This window comes from Anopheles funestus, chromosome 3RL (genome assembly GCF_943734845.2).
Source record: "Anopheles funestus chromosome 3RL, idAnoFuneDA-416_04, whole genome shotgun sequence".
Classification (NCBI taxonomy): Eukaryota; Metazoa; Arthropoda; class Insecta; order Diptera; family Culicidae; genus Anopheles; species Anopheles funestus.
The window spans coordinates 74,584,237-74,601,469 of NC_064599.1; the positions used below are offsets into that span (position 1 = coordinate 74,584,237).

At 38.5% G+C, this 17,233-nt stretch overlaps 1 protein-coding gene across 3 annotated transcripts in view; it reads left to right on the forward strand.

The window, feature by feature from the left end:
• The window catches only part of LOC125766954 (nephrin-like), a 264,053-nt gene that overhangs the window by 202,236 nt on the left and 44,584 nt on the right, over window positions 1–17,233 (forward strand). For all 3 annotated transcript variants that reach the window (XM_049433080.1, XM_049433078.1, XM_049433079.1), the window contains one exon: window positions 8,441–8,593. In XM_049433080.1, coding sequence (XP_049289037.1) covers window positions 8,441–8,593 — 153 coding nt within the window. The remainder of the gene's footprint in view (window positions 1–8,440; window positions 8,594–17,233) is intronic.

Here is a 17,233-nt window from a genome sequence, read left to right on the forward strand (position 1 = left end):
AATTTTTTTTTCAATGCTTTATTAAATAAAAAAATGATCCTTGTAAATTGAAGAAAATTTAATGGAGACGCCCAGTAGTTCAGTGCTTGAGGCAAAAAACCTCACACAAAGCTGATCACCAACCTATGGGTAAAAAAGCAAAAGCAAACAAGTAAGGTAAATATTAATCAACTTAATAGATAACTTATTTACAACGTAATATGAAGAAATGGCGATCTTTATTAACAGAAAAAAGGAAATGGAGACGCCTGGTAGTTTACTGCAAGAGGCAATATTCTTCACTCATGATGAAAATCAGCGAAAGCAAGCATAGAAAAAAAGCATCAATCACAATACTGAGTTAATTATTATTCATTATCAAATCGATCAAACAAATTATTTTTTTATAAATAACATTCAACGCACAACATATGGAACCAACACCAGCAATTCGAATACAGTTACAATACATTGTATCTAATAAAAGGAAGAATCTCTCGTTCCTTAGAAAACATTTTGGCTTCACATTATCTTATTTTACAAGAAAAATAGTTTCTTCCACATTCAAACACACAGAAAAAGTACAGCGCAATCCTTTTGCCTTTGCTCATCTTAAGTGTATTGTATGGTGCATTTTGAATGCACAATGTGCCTTACTGCTCACGTACAGTTTCCACATCTTTACCTCTGGATGTGGTCTGAGTGTAGAACATAAACTGAACCTTACAAAGAATCTACCGGGCAAAGGTTTTCCTTTCTGGATGAGAAACGAAACGGATGCAGTGGATCGATTACTTCCTTTCCTATGCTCTGTGACCATAATAGAGCAAGCTGAAGTAGACGAAGAAGAAAAAGCCAAAAAGAATAGTCACTTTTTTCTCTTCTACCCTTCGAGCAGCTACACTGTACGGGGAGCACACAAGACGGTTTTAGAAAGGTTCTGCTACGTCAGAAGAATTAGTTCACGATGGTTGCCCGATTGCCCTTCCGATGCAGCTGCACCAAAGATGGGAAAGCATGGTACGGGGCCGCAGCAACCGTAGCCTGAACTTGACAAGCGTATAAACCATCGAGTGCAATGGATAAAATCATTACGTAATTGAATTTAATAGACTTACCTTACCATTCGGAAGGGGGCTGCTGTCCCCCAAACCAAGTAGATCATCCTAACGCCTTAACCAACCCGCCTCTCACACACACCCGCAGTTATTGTGCGGTTGAACCGGTTCGGTTGCGATGAGCCGTAAAATGAAGCCATTAAACCTAGAGGTAAGACCCACACCCGGCCTTGGAAAGCAAGATAAAAATGCGCCTAAAAACGGAGTCCTTTCCACTGGGCGCCCATCCCGAATGGGTACGAGTGAGACATTACGGATGAAAAGACGAGAGAAAAGAAAGAATAGAAAAAACAACCACCGGTGACATCGATAGGAAAACCCTGCAAGAAATGGAAAGAAGAAAAAAAAAGGTCAAACGTTGGTCCCCAAAGTACCCGCCAACTTCCGGTTCCGGAGGCCAGTCAACCAGATCCACACCAGAATAGTCCGTTCCCGGTGGATTTCCGTTCCGCTGGACGACTTTCTGTCCACGTTATGCCAGTTACTTTTTTTCTCTCTTCCTTGGCTCCGGACCTGGTCAATCGGATCGGTTTGCTTCAACGGTAACTGGCAGGCTTTACTGTGGAACGAATTGTTTTGATTTCTTCCCTTCCGTGCAGTTTTCACTTTCTTATTTTTCGGTCACGGCTCGGTGACACACACGCCCGAACACATGGTACCCTGGGGCAAATGCAAAAGTTTATTGAAAATATGGAAATCCTCGCGCAAACGAAGGTCCAGCGGTATCGCTTCTTATTAAAAACTTTTTTCATCCTTCCCCCAACCCTCAAAAAGCCTTTTTTGGGTGTTATAGGGTGGGGAACGGCAAGAAAAGGGAGGAAAAGAAACAAACACAAAATCACTTTTTATATCGATATAAAGAATGCTTGCCCGCCTATGTGTTGTGAGTGGTTTGCATACATTTAGGCGTTAGTGTGCCTCAAGGGACACCCGGAACAGTGCCCAGCACAGATCTTAAAATGTTTCCCATCTTGCTTTTTTCTTTGCAAAAAAGAAATCACAAAAGCAAAGTGTCCGTTTATTAAAAATGTATCGCACACACAGACTAAATGGCAATCGAATCTTGCTAACGGGTGTGACTTGGTTCATGAATTTCAGCTGTTCACATCAAATGGCGCAAACAAAACAAACGAAACAGAAATGAACATACATTGCACTGGTGCACGCTCGACACCCAACTCCCCACGGGGAAACGGTATCGCGGGTATCGGACGGTCGTTGTCCACTTGAGCTGACCCGTGGGACAAACCATTGATCGCAGGGGTTTCTGTCGCAGCCCGAACCGAACCTTTATTCCATTTGCATACATATGAGCTTTTTTCGGGTGACATTTCACGAGCAATCATAGAATGCGAACCCACGGCATGGCACCAGCTGATGAAGGGGTTGGGATTTAAATCGATCTTGTATGTTATTATGATTGTCACTGCATTAGCTCGATCGATTTTTATCGCGTATATATTTCCAAACTTTTCTCTCAAAGAAGTTGCGTCGTTGAAAATGCTTCTTTCTTTCTTAATGCGTTTTTGGTTTCTAATAAGTCATCAATGTTGAACTATAAACTCAATAGACGTAGATTTAGTATAAAGTTAACCTACCATGAATGGAACAGACATACTAAAAATAAAAAATATTGTAAGCGCATTTTACAAAAATGCAATATTTCAAGTATTTGAAGTCACAAATAGTCACCTGGAGAATTTAAAAAAAATACTAATATACCTCAGGCAAAAGTGGTATGTGTAATCGATTCAAGTTTGAAAAAACATTAGAAATTTCATCAATTTTCTAACTAGAACACGAAATCTTTGCGAAAATATCCAAATATTTAGAACAAAAATTACAACCTACTTGCGTAATTTAAAGCATTCTTGACGAAACAATTATTAAGTTTGAACCATTTCTTGATTCTTAATAGTCTATTTCCATGCAAATGCTTGCAATATGAGGAAAAACTTTACTTCTATTTTTATATGTTTTATTTCTCCTCGGAAAGAATTATCTTAACTTTCTTAGTTTAACTCATTAGACCTGAAGTATAGTTTTTTTTTAAATATAACATGTAATAAATATTATTGTGTTCTACTATTTGATGTTTAAGTTCATTAATTCCCATTCCCATTATAAAATTATACGTAAAGCAACAAGAAACGAAACATAATCTTATTTTCTTAACACTTTTCTTTTCGTATTCTTCTATTCTTACACACTTCGGCGTTTATTTTCCAGAAATGTTTGACATGTTATATATTTAACCAGAGATATTTTAAAGCATGATCTTAACAATAAATTTAATAAATAATTTGATTGTGCACTTAATCGTATCAGGCAAAACAAAATGGAAGTGAACAATATAATCAGAGCATTAACGACTTCGCCTTAAAATCAGCTTAAACTGTACGAACTACTCCATAATTAATATACATAAAGCTACTTGTTCTTCTCTAAAGTGAATGTTGCAGTAGCTTTTCATGACCAACAAATTGACGCATCTCCCATGCAAGTACGTTACCTTCTCTTTATCTTGTTAAATCTCCATCTTGCCCTCCTTTACCTAACCAACAACAAAAAACACATCACATTATACACACATCCTTCACTTAACACAGGAAGTAGCTTCAATTAGATCACCAACTTTACAAACCTCAACGCTCTTATATGGTTTATTTATCTCAAAAATTGCATTTTATATCGAAAATGCTAATATTTACTCAAATTAACAAACTTTTACTGCGCCACCACGTATAATTCGCTTTCCGAAAATAAGCCACAGTCTCGTAAAAGCTTGCCCCGCCTTTGCTAGCCCTTTCGTGGGTACGCTTTCTTGACAACCCCATATCTAGCGGTACCCTTTCGCGAAGGATTCAACTTTCCTTGGCCTTCCTCTTATCTCCATCCCTCACTCCCGGAACCCCTCCCCCGAAAGCGAGAAAACGCGAAAAAGCACGGCCGGCGGATAAAGTGCGCCGGGAAAAAGAAAAGTCAATCTAATCCACGCTGATCCAACATCCATTCGGGTACTCGCACCGTTCCTTGCTGCACTCGTACACTAAAAACTCTTCCCTTCCATAAACCGGTTGGGAACCAAATATAGCCCAACATTCGATGGTGGTGGTAACTGCTGCTGCTACTACTGCTGAGAATTCATCATAAAATTTTTATCCATGAAAACGACTTTTGGAAAGTTCATTCCTCCAGCGAATCCCATCCCTAGTTTTGAAGGGATGAGGGTTGGATGGAGTTCGTTTCCGGCATGCTTTTGTAGCCAACACACACACACACACACACTCACACATACTCAGCTCGATCGTACATCCGTACACCAGGCATCCGTTATCCTCATGCCGTACTCTCCTCTTGAACTGAAACTCCAAAATATCGGCGTACGTTTCACATCTGGCACTTTTGGGGTTGCACAAAATTTCAACCCCCCCTTTCCCACGTCTCTTTTCTCAACCATATCGATGGTGATTTTGGAGCGGGCATCGAGGTGGTTACAAAGGATGGTACAAAGCAAATCTTTCACCACCGTTGCACTCCACCGTTTTGCGCCCCTGCGGGGGTAAAAGATGGAACCCATATGAGATTTATTTTCCACCCATTTTCCTGCGCGCATCGCACGGTGGAGTGTGTTTTATATTTTTATCCTCCTGCCCTCTTTCCTTTCTCACTTTCCATCATTCATTTTTTTTCTGGAGACCACACATCATGAGGCACACACACACATACTCTTCTCAGTTCCTTCGAGGTATTTTTACAACCCTTGCATAAGGCCCACCATTTTGGTGAGGAAGAAAAGCCCCTCGACTCGTTCGCGGGAAACAAGAAGGGGTATTTGGGGTTTTCTTTTTCTAAAGAACGAGAGAAAAAGCACTAGCAACCCTTATTTTCCCTCACTCGCTTTAAGCTTTATGCTATGGCTACTTGGACTTGGAAAAAGTACGAAAAGCTCTTTTTCACTCGGATGCAGCGCATGTGGGTGTGCACTCACCAGTGAAAAAGCGGAAGGGCAAGAGGATAGGTTTGAAAATGGTAAGCGACCTTCCATCAGCATCCCTGAAACAGACTCGGATTTTTTTTTGCATAAAACCACCCATGTTGGGTGTCCTTCCCTCTTTACCCCACCCGTTTCTTCACTCAACCACACACGGGCGCGGGAGTTGGTAGAAGTTTTGAGACAGATGTGGAATTGACCGAAACCTCTTCTGTGGGTGCACTTCCGATTGCAAACATGTACCAACACCCTCAACCGAACAGAGCAGAGGAACCACTCTAAAACAACACCTTTCGGGCTCGTTTGTCTCGTCCAACATCCACCATGGCAAGTGCCACAGATGGAAAAAAAAATAACAAGTCCACCGGCAAGAAACGGTAAGGTAAAGCGATGGCGACACATTATCCTGTACCGCCGGTGCACTGTCATTTTGAGTTTTCATCGTCGTTTGCTCTTTCGCTCCCAATTGCAGTGCCGATGCAACAATTTTCCGATCCGGTGCATCACAAACCTCCACTCGTTTACGGAAAAACTTTTGCTTCCTTTCGACTCATCCTAGAAAGCGAGCACTAAAGAGAGAGAGTGAGAGAGAGAAGCTAGTGAGTGTGCTTGATGGGAAAGTTTTCGGTGCCGCATGCTCATTGAAATTCAATAGGGTGCAAAAATTTTTACCCAGCCAGCTTCCAACATTGCTTCACTGCTGCAGCAGAACTGGTAATTTTTCAATTTCACTCCCGTCAACCGATATTATGGCATTCGATGTGAGGGCGTTTGGGGATTCTTCACGGTTTCTTTCGCTAAAAAGGGGAAAACGGAAGAGGTTAGACGCGAATTGAAAAGGTTCGCTTTGATTGGCCGACTGTAGTTGGGACTTTTACAGTGGAAGTTGAAAGATATGCAAATCCTGCCAAAAACTGGTGGATGGTGATGGATGGTGTGTGTGTAGCGTGGTTGAAAGTTTCGTTAAAACGATACTAAATGCAGAGTGCATATTGATTTAAATGTTTCATGTACAAATCTTTATGCCGTATAGGAAAATTTATAATTTAAAAAACAAATTTTTCTGTAAGACATTAGGTGCTGGGCAACGAGCGCTGACAAAAAGGTGAAAAATTTGTTAAAACGGAGCTTTTGTCACTTTTTTGAGCTTTTGACAAAATTTTATTTTGTAGAAAATCCACGAAAAAGGTTGACAAGAATGATGACAAAAAGTTGACAAAATTTTGACGTTGCTCAAAACGTAAACAAGCGCGCTTTAAAGAATTGCATACCATTGCGGTGTTCTTTTTTGTTGAATTAACTGTATTTCATCCCTGCAAGGACACAGACCATCTTAATTAATTAATTTAATGCCTAAATTACTGTAAAACTGCTTCCATCGCGTTGAATTTTCGTGTATGTTGAAGATGATGAAGATTTTGTCAATCATGGGTTGCTATGTTTTGACAAAGTGTACAAATGTGTGCACGGCCACGAAAAATACTATTTTTCGCAGTTGACAAGCGGTTTTTGTCACTTGAAAAATTTGTCACCTTTTTGTCAGCGCTCGTTGCCCAGCACCTATTGAATCTTCTTTTAAATGAAAATTAATTTTACTCTTTTTATTCAGTTTTGATTAAATTTTTCGGCTGAAATAATTAAAATCAAGAGTTTTTTTTAAATTAATAATTTTTTTCTTCTGTTTTGAACAGAATCAATCAAGCAAACAATAAATTGTAAAATTAATTACCTACTATAAAAAAGGAACTATAAACCACATTGCTATAACCGAAATAAGCGAAACAGATCTTAGTAAACGAGATTCATTATTGAGATTTTGGAGTAAACAGAGTGTAAAACAATGAAATGAAAATCTTCCTTTTTTATTTACTTTAGGAAGGCTAAACATGCTCAAATGACAAACATTTTTTTAAGAAATATTGTAAGAAATAAATCACTATTCTTATTTGTTTTACTATGTCAAAGAGTTCTTCTTCACACACATCAATTTTACTGAATGCAATATACACTTAGTGTTAGGAATTCAGGAACAAATTGGGTACATCAGTTGTAATAAACAAAAAATATTGCTTAATTTTTTAAAATTTATTCGTCTAGTAGAAAGTTCGAATTTCTAAATGCTATTTAATAAAACGCTGTTACTTACGTATCAAATTTATATAACAAATATGATTGTGTTTGGTCAACCCATCTTTCCCATTTCCCAAAACTTTCACAGATGCTTTTGCTCAAAGATTCTTCGACGGTTTGTCCAATAATGTGCTCAACTAATTTTAATTACACAATGCCAACCTAATTTAACGGAAACTCCAATCTAATTTTCGATCATTTCCACGCATAACGCGGATGTATTCGGCTGTGCAACATTGCCCGGAAACGGTTAATTGGAAATTAAAAATGAGAACATTCCTACACTACCAAACGCGTGCTACGAAAAATTTCCGCAAAAAACCTTCCGCACCGTGTTAACGGCTTTTTTACGCTCGATATGAAAGCGGAATTCAACCACACAGTTTTGCACTAATAAATGCAGACGATCGGTGCCACTTTTTGGGAAGGAACAAAAAGTTATAATGAACGAGGTTTTTGCGAACAGCGACTGTGTTCGGCTTCCATCTTAAGATATGCACCATCGCACCATTCGCATCCGCATTGCTCTGCCGGTTGCGTCTCGGTCGTTTGCTTCGGCAAACGCGTCCATTGGCAGTTGGAATTAACAATCAACCCTGCAAAGTCACGGACACAGTCCCGAAAGGGTCTCGAGTGGAAGGTTTTTGGCGCGTTTCGTGATGGTGTAAAAAGCCTCCGACCACACCGACACAAAACAGCAATGCAATACCCCCAGCACGGCAGTAAAACAAATCACTATAAAATTAGATTTTTATAGCATCTTCATTCTTTGGTTACGGTCCGGAGATGCGCTCCAACGGTGTGACTGAAGTGGGCAGCCAATTGGAGCATTTGGTTTTTGTTCTTCTTCTCTCGCACACATTCCTCGTTCTTCGGTAAGACTCACGCCACCGCCACTGGACGTAGAACAATATTTCATTCAATTAAAGTACGACTGCGTTTCGACTGCGGACTGTTGTGGGAAAGTTATGGCTGGTGGGAATTTTCACCTTAGGTAACCTATGTACCACGGGAAACGGAAACAAAACTACTCACCAAGCGCTTTCGGAAGAACTTTTCCATCGGTAAACTTTACTGCCACTGTGCTGGTGTGTGCTTTTAGTGAAGGAATCGAAGGAAACACACACACACGCAGATGGCACAATGAGGGCGAGAAAATCGTTGGCATCGTTTTAATTCACACGTTTTTTTTGTCCTCTTGCTTTTCTTCCACGAATAGCTCCACCAGCGTCAGTTCGCATCCAGGGCTACAGCCAACATGCAAAGGCCGAAGTACGGGAGGGCCAGGAACTGTCACTCACGTGCACCGTACCACATGCGAGACCGGCAGCACAAATCGTTTGGTATCGGGCCAACGTGGAGTACAAATCAGGTAAGCTTGTAATGTTTAATTTTTATGATTAAATTTAAGATTTTTTTAAGATGAAATGACAGCCGCTGCTGTCAGGCAATATTTATATTAATAATTAATAACAACTTGTGTCAATCAGAGTGTAACAAAATGTTTGTTTTGATCCACCATTTTACATTTCCCTTTGAATTTTGTTATCTTAGATGCTTTTAAGAACTAATTTTCATTCAAATTGCTGTGTATTGAAGCAACATTTGATATGGCATTAATGTTTCATTGATCAAATTTATTGTATGTCCGTTATGAAGAAGTTATTGAAAGGTAATAACATAAATTTATTAACAGCTTTTCCGCGGAAAAGCAATTGAAAAAGTGAATGATACTTTTGCCTTCGGCGTTACAACCGTTACCTGAATAAAAAAAGGAATGTACGTGACAGTTTAATTCAATTTAATGCTTTTTTAACGTTCTCTTTAATTCTAATTCAATTAAGTAATGAAACAAAGTTATTGTTCTTTATTCATACAACTATTTCAATTATTTTAATTATTCCATGTCATTCGTAATTCCATTACGACATGTCTTCCGTGCTTCATTCTTACTACTTTTAGTTAACCTACTGAAAGAAACTGTAGTGTTTAAAATAAAAATGACAAATGTTCTTAAGTATCTTCTAATTTTGGATTGTTTAAGATACTGTGAAAGATCGCCTTAACCTTGTTTTTTCTATTCATGGTATTGGAGGGTATTGTGCATAATATTTTAATCATTCTCTTTCTACTTATAAACACTTCTTTTATTCTAAAACTGTATCTACGAGTTTATACACGAGAATAGTGATTTGCATAAATTAGAAGAAAAAATGAGTGAATTAAATCTCACTATAGAGTGAATTCATTCAAATTTCTACGAAGAGCTTTTTTGACTCTTTTCCGATTTAACTTATTCATTGTAATTTATTCGACTAGCATTTATAGAGATTTAAAACATTTAAGTGTTTTTTTAACTTAGATATATTTCGATAATAAATTGAATAATGTATGACTGTTAAGCCTTTGTTCTATATCGTTCACTTTGATTTCATTCCGGGTAGTAAATTTTTTTACCCATCTTTACATTAGTTCTTACAAAATTGTTGGTGGGCCAGTCTAATATCACTTTGAATATTTAATATTTGATGTAACCAGCTTAATAACTCTTAGAATTCTTATTTGATGTAAAACTATGGACACTACATGTTTGATATAAAACACAAAAGTTGTGTAATGATTGACTATACTTATTTTTTCATTATTTATTAGCAATACGTTATTTAGCATTATTTATTAGCAATTTCATCTCATATTTTGGTATCCGCTTTAATGCAATGCGATAATCCAATTTCAAATTATTAACGAGTTATAAGGACTTTTCGTATAAAATGGCTAATGATTCTTCATTAGCTCATTCATGAAATAACCGACGGTAGGCACTTTGTGTGTTACATTTTTATAATATTATGTACCCCTTTATTCCAATAATACCGATAAAGCTTATCAATTGAACTACACCAATTGGCCCTCATTTATAGCACGTGTGTGTGGAAAATTAGCAACTTTTCACCGAAAAAAAATCCACTTAAACCCTTAACTCCATCATCCCAATTAAGCTCCGTCAACGGCAGTGCCGATTCAACTGAAAAAGGAAAGAATGCAAGCAAAAATTTCACTTTTATGTCCGGTTGCATGTGTCATTAGCTGTGCGGCGGCAAATAACACTGCAACTTCGTTGATCACCCATCGAACCATCACCACCAACCGGAACCGGACCACACCATTAATGTTGAGTGGTGAATCGGTAACGGAGAACTAATTCGCACCAGACAAAATTAGATGCTTACCGGGCGTGGGAATGCGACCGCAACGACCGCACATCGTTTTTGGGGACCAAACGGAACTATTTCCCACCATTTCTGCATAATCGAATCGTTCAAACAGTGCACACTGGTGCAACATCTCCAGTGCGCCAAACAAAACGCTTTCCCGCGTTTCGATCACATACCGGTTGGCCCCCCTCCAGCTGGGAGATGGACGCACACTCGTTCACCCAGGGTTAGACATTATTTTGATAGCTCCCCGGGAGCGACATCGAAACGCTCGTGTATGATTTACATGGCCACACGCATGAAGTGTAGAGTAGCCTCGGAAGCTTTCGGATCGATTTATTTCGTGAATCGGTCTATGGATTTCTACCAAAACGAAACCCCACGGAAAAAAGGACATCCGTTCGGGAACCCATCGACCGCGTGCACAATTGGCTTTTTTGCGGATTGGAATGGGAATAAATCAATTTCGAACATGGACTATATAGCCCATCGCTCGCACGAAACGTGGACAGGGATACGCCCAGTGACCGATTCTAATTACCTTTCCTGACCCCACCAGTGATCCCGATGCCATTGTAGCATTTCAAACAAAAACCGCAAGGTGCTTCGGCACCTAAATTAACATATCGACCCGCGTGCGGACCCTTCGCGGTTCGTCGATTGGTCGTCATAAAAGCGTTTAAGTACGGGCACATTATGCGTATTACAAATTGCGTTTCTGATGACCGGGGGCTTCTCCCCGTTAATACCACACATAAAGACTAACGAAGGACTTCCATTAAGAATGGAAGGCATTCATTTCGGTGACAGATTCACTTGGAAGATTGAGGAAGACATTTTGGTGGTTTTTTTTTGCTTGCTTTTGCATACAAAACTGCCATAAATCTTCTTTTGGAAAACAAGGAAACACAATGAAAGTGTGAGGATTTTGGCGCTCTTGTACATGAAGCATAAACGGGGTACTTCATAAGCGGGTGGCTTCCTTTCGAAAGACCTACAAAAAAAAAAATGGTTCACCTACTACGGCGACAAATAAATGAGAACAAATTATGACAAGTTTCGTCACATCACCCGGGCCAAGCTAGGCCAAGCTGGCACGTTCTTGCGGAAAACTTCTGACGCACCGTAACCGTTCAAGTGGAAAAATCCCCGAGCTCAATTAATTTCTCCTCGATGTCCACTTTCCGGAACGCACACACCCACAGACACATGCACAGGCACAGGGTAGTAAAGTGTCTCGCAGGAGCGTACAAAAAGCTGGTAGGTATAAAAATGAACAGTAATTATGTCATAAATATGCTACAGCTTCCAGTGCCCCTGCAAAACCATGGTATGGCGGCCGGAGAAGTAAAAAAAAAAACCCCACACTTCCCTTCAATACACGATGGTACGCTTGGGTATCTCTTTTCCGGCATGCTGTGTCCCTTTACCGAAAGATGACCAGCCCGGCCAGGGCACAGTGATTCAGTTAAGGCTGTTCAGTGGACGTCCTGCATTTCTTTTTGAATAACTTTTTAATTTCAGGGTTCAATCAAGGTTTTGATCACAATATTGTCCATAGGACAGTCAAGATGGTTTCATTATCATATTAATATTGTTCAGTAAAAACATAAATTTTATCCAAAATATTTTATATATTTTAAAATACATATAATATGTCAGAAACAGTCTGTAATCACTCACTATTGACTAGTTGGAAGTTACCTCTAAGAACTTCAACTCCCCTTCGTCCATGTGTGTCGGGACCTTTAAAGTCTTTGCTATACTTGACAAACACACAAATCGCAAAATCAAATCTCTTGTCCGCATGCACGTAATAAAAAGGAATCTATATTCCTCAGTCCGATAGAAAAATTGCTCGAATACGTTCCAAATCGTACTATAATGTTCACTCGAAGCCGTCAGCACGCATACAGAAACAGCTAATACGCTCTAAATGTTGAAGATAGAATGTTGGGCGACAAGTGACAAAAAACCTCTAGTGATCAAGACATCTTTTTTATGTTAAATTAACTTAAGAAATGCTAAAGCTTTCTTACTTCAGTTACCAGCGAATTACTCAAAATGCGAGAGATCACTTTTGACTCTCATCGAAAATAAGCAGCTCACGAAGAAAATTCATGGAAGTCTCATGGGAAAGAGTTAACTCATATTACAGTCAAAATGAGGAATATCATGATTAAGGCCTGAATATGAGGAATCCGATCGTTTACCCAATTGAGAGTTTTCGTTCAACTCAGCTTGTAGAAATGTAGAAATAGATCGCAACACAAATGATTAAATTCTTTGAACTGAGGACTGAGACTAAGGAAAACTTTTTTTTCCTTCTGCGTTGCAGAATTTTTGCCCCAAGGCACGAAAAAACCTGTTACTTAAAAATAATTTCCATACGTAGACAAAAATCCTTCAAAAAATTTTTATCCTTATCATAAATTTTATCGTAATTCTAATTTCAATAAAATTGTTCATTAACTTTCGATTCTTCAATCTATTTGACGTATATACAAAACATTACATTTAATCTTAATATTTGTTTTCAAATTGTAATTGTAAACATCCACCATCGGTGCCATTGTGCAATGTGACCATTCATTCGATGTCTGTGTGTGTGTGTGTGTGTACGTACATGCCGCAGCCTAGCGTACACAAATTAAGAACAGTCCCACTGGAATGCATAATAAAATTGTAAATGGTTTGGGCCTTCACTGTTAGGTCAATGCAGTGTAACCATTTCCCTGCAACACGGGTATAGTGGAAAAGCGTGTAAAACAGTCATGTTCGTTGTTTGAAGATTTAATTTCATGCGCACACACACACAAATACGACCAAGGCAAATGATTAAAACATTTATATTAAATTAAATAGTGTTTCATTTCACGGATGTAAGATTAAGTACAGTTTTGTATCTTTCTTTTTTGTTTACCAAAAATAGTATCAAGTCCTATCTTGCTGTAAAAACCAAATAAAACTCAGCTGTCTGCTTTTAACGCTTCAGCTTTATGAAACTTAATTAAATTCTAGTGATGAAAATCAATAAAATTTGCACAATTTAGTACATCGTACCGGTCCGCACCGCTCATCAGTTTGTCATCATGGTAAAGATTTTTATTTCGCAATCCTCTATCCTCCCCCCAACCCTTCCAGTTCTCCAACTTCCAACCCTCTTTTGACCGTACCCTTCTGTATCTAATTTACATTCTTGTACTAAATGTTTAATGCTTAGGCAATTATGATAATAGTCCGGGTTTCGGTTGGTTCCAACAACCCGTTGACAGTACCGGTAGGTAATTTTGATGACCTTTCATCCATTCTCCCAGACCGTCAGAACCCCCAACTGGCACACACACACACAGCATCCTTCCATTTCCCATTTTTCTACGCAACGCCAAGCGAAACAAACGCGCAGAGGGCGGTATATTCGGTTTAATTGCTCATTGATGAGAGTCACGTTTGAGTGCCTGGCGTGCCTGCTGTCGTTTCGTTTCATGCCCTGCCCAATCCCAATGGAAGGAGGGACCAAGGTTTTGAGGTTTTTATGGTCAATTTAAAAAGTTGGTACTCTACCAAAGATTTATCGAAAGTCTTACCACGTTCACGATCACGACCACGGTTGAGTACGGTTCTGCTGTACGTTGATTTATCGACCGTGGACAATGCCGTGAGAAAGTAAGACGATTTAACACTGTTTTTCGAACACATCACTTTGTTGAAAGTGGTGCTTTACTTGCTATGCTAAGTAGATTAAAGAATGAAAAAGGATTAAAAACCATAGTTTTACCCGGAATTTTAAATTTTTTTTCAAGCTTCTCTTTCAATAATAATGCTTAAAAATATTATATGAATAAATTATTAATGCTAAGTGCTCTTTTTCAAGTGTTAAATTTACTTTTATACAATTTATGAAAACAAAACCCATGCCATAGAAAGCATTCATAATTTAAGATTAAAACAATCATAGAAACATAATTGATTAATGTACTAATGTAATTTACTTTTTCGTAATTATTAAAAAAAACCTTTATTCATTTATTGAATTCACACGTACCATGTTTGGTTGCTTTGAAACTTGACTCAGAGTTATAAAGGACCTTTGGCATGTAATTTATATTTATTTTATTTATATAAACAGAATAAAGAAAAATTATAAGATAAATAGGCCTCCATCAATAGCATAACGAGAGTCAGATGAAAATATCTCGAACATTGTTTTCATAATTATAGTTCTAAATTAGCTTTTATATCTCATGTAGTTGATAACTATTAAACAAGGAAAAAATAAATAAATTAAGCAAATGTAAACGTAAAACACTTCAGAATACACTCTACCATTACTAAACTTCCCATTTAAAGATGCAAAACTTAATTGAGCTCCGTTGGGAATTATTTCAACAGCTCGAACCAACTCAATCGGGTATTGTCTATATTTTCTCCCCGGAATGAATTCTGCACTCCGCATTTGAACCGATGCCGGAAGAAGGGGAAACTTTTTAAAAGCATTAAATATGCATCATCGCTCATACCTTTGGTAATTCTCGCCGGTCGTAGATATATATCTATGGGTTTTTACCCCTTTTCTGTGTGTACATTCGACAGCAAAAGCCAACCAGAAACTGACCGATATGGCACGAAATGGAGCATTTGTTACATAGGTAAACATAAAACTCGGAAACGTGATCGACATGTATCATCGTTCTATTATCCTTTTTTTCACATGTATGGTCCACCCGAATCTTTCCATCCTACCCTCCAAAAAAAGCTTTCCCATGGAAAATATCCTGGATTGAAAAATGGAGTTTCGAGCGGAATGATGGAATTACTCCGGGGAGGTTGGTGTCCATGGTGTCCAGCTGTGGCAATATTATACTGGTAGTACAAGCACCATATTACGCTTCCCTTGGGGTAACCTCACCATCAACCTGTTATGAGAGAGAAGGCGAGTGAAAGAAAGATACAGTAAGAGAGGAGGTTTCTAAAATAAACAGCACTTAAAATTATCACCATCTGCAAAAGCGAAGGGAACCCGCATTTGATGCTGTGCTACAACTCCCTGTGACGCATCTGGGACGTGAACAACGACATTGGCATGACGAAGCTACCCGGTGATGGCAGGACGGACGAATCCTGTTCATTCTCGAAACTGCATCGTACCGAGATTGGGGATAAGGAAAATGAGCTTTTTATCAGTGATTCTGCCCGGTTGCAGCCTCGTGCTTTACCACGTGTATGTGCCGCACGCGTTCACCATCTTGAAGAGGTTCTGGAAAAGGTCTCCGGTTGACAGTAACGTTCGTTAAACAATGATAATACAGTAACGAATAGGATGATGAGAAACACCCCACACACAAAAAACCACCTCCGACGTACTCGGGTGCTACTCGTTCGAACATCGAGGCTTGTGCCTTGCGGCTTAGGGATGCTGCACGCCAACAAAGTTGCAGCCGGTCGGTAGACAATAAAAATCAATAACTGTAACGGAGGCAAGTAAGCTTCCTTTTTTTCTTTTTTCAAACAAACACAGCCACTGTGGGGCTGTCGAAGCTTTTACAGTGCCGTAGCAACATTGTTCCAGTATGTAACACATATTACGGCCGATCAATGAGCTACGGGTAATGGTGGTCAGAGAGCAACCGGGCAATGGCATCATCCAAGAATCAGCTCGAAACGTTGTTCAAGAAATAAACGTTGCATTTGCTGTGCAGCAACAGGACACACGTCCATCGGAAATCGGTATCGCACAGGGAGCCTTTTCGTTCAAATTTCAAAACAATCACGATCTGTTGGATAATTCTCGATGATTCTGATCTCATATCCCCCCATGGAGAGGATGGGCAGATAGTAATTGAAAGCCGAAAATTTTCCAAAGACAGCCACCGAAACTAGCCGGTCATTGTTTTGTGTGTCTTATATCGTCTGGACCGTTTAGTTTAATTTTGCTCAATTTCTTATCCAAATATTATGTCTTAAACAACGTCCAACCATTGTGACCACCCGGTTCAAACCACTAAAAGGAGCATTATTCTAAGGCATTTAGCCTGAGTTCGGTCTGTTGATGTTGCAAAGCTTATGTTGGAATGCTTGCATTCCTTGTAAAAATATGTGCATTATTATGCGGTTTTCGGTGTTTCAGTTGGTGTAAGAACCCAAAAAGCAATATTGAATTTTGAAGATGACTATATACTTGTGCAGAACCACCTGGGCCGCTTTTCCAAGTTTTGATTAGGATATCTAAGTCTTGGACTCAAGTCGCAAAATGCTGAAGCCGTTGATCAAATCTTGATCAATCAACTCAATGCTTATATTCATCACAAAATAGAGTTTGAGCGTAAAAATAAAGTATAAAATAAAAATAAAGATATTTACAATATCAGACACTTGTTACGTCTCAAAAAAAAATACCCAAAAAATAAAAAAACAAAACAGAAATAGAAATTAAGAAAGAAAAAAGAGAAATGTTAAAGTATACCATAAGCTAAATATAAAAGATAATATATTATAGTAAAATAAAAAAAGAGATAACAAACATATAGTTCAGAAGAGAGGTGAAAATAGAATGAAAGACAAAAATAAAAACGGAACTGTAACCAAAAGAGGCAAATGAACAGGAAATAGCAAAATAAATGGAATTTTATTAAGGATCTTTTTTTCAGGCCGTGTTATGTATGTTGAAATTATGAAAACATAACCTACAAAACTTGAACAGTGAGAATTTTTGTTGTTGTTAAAATCAAGATATCTTACATTCTAAACAAGACTTTTTTATTATCTATCGTTACAAAATAATGAGAAATTTTATAAAA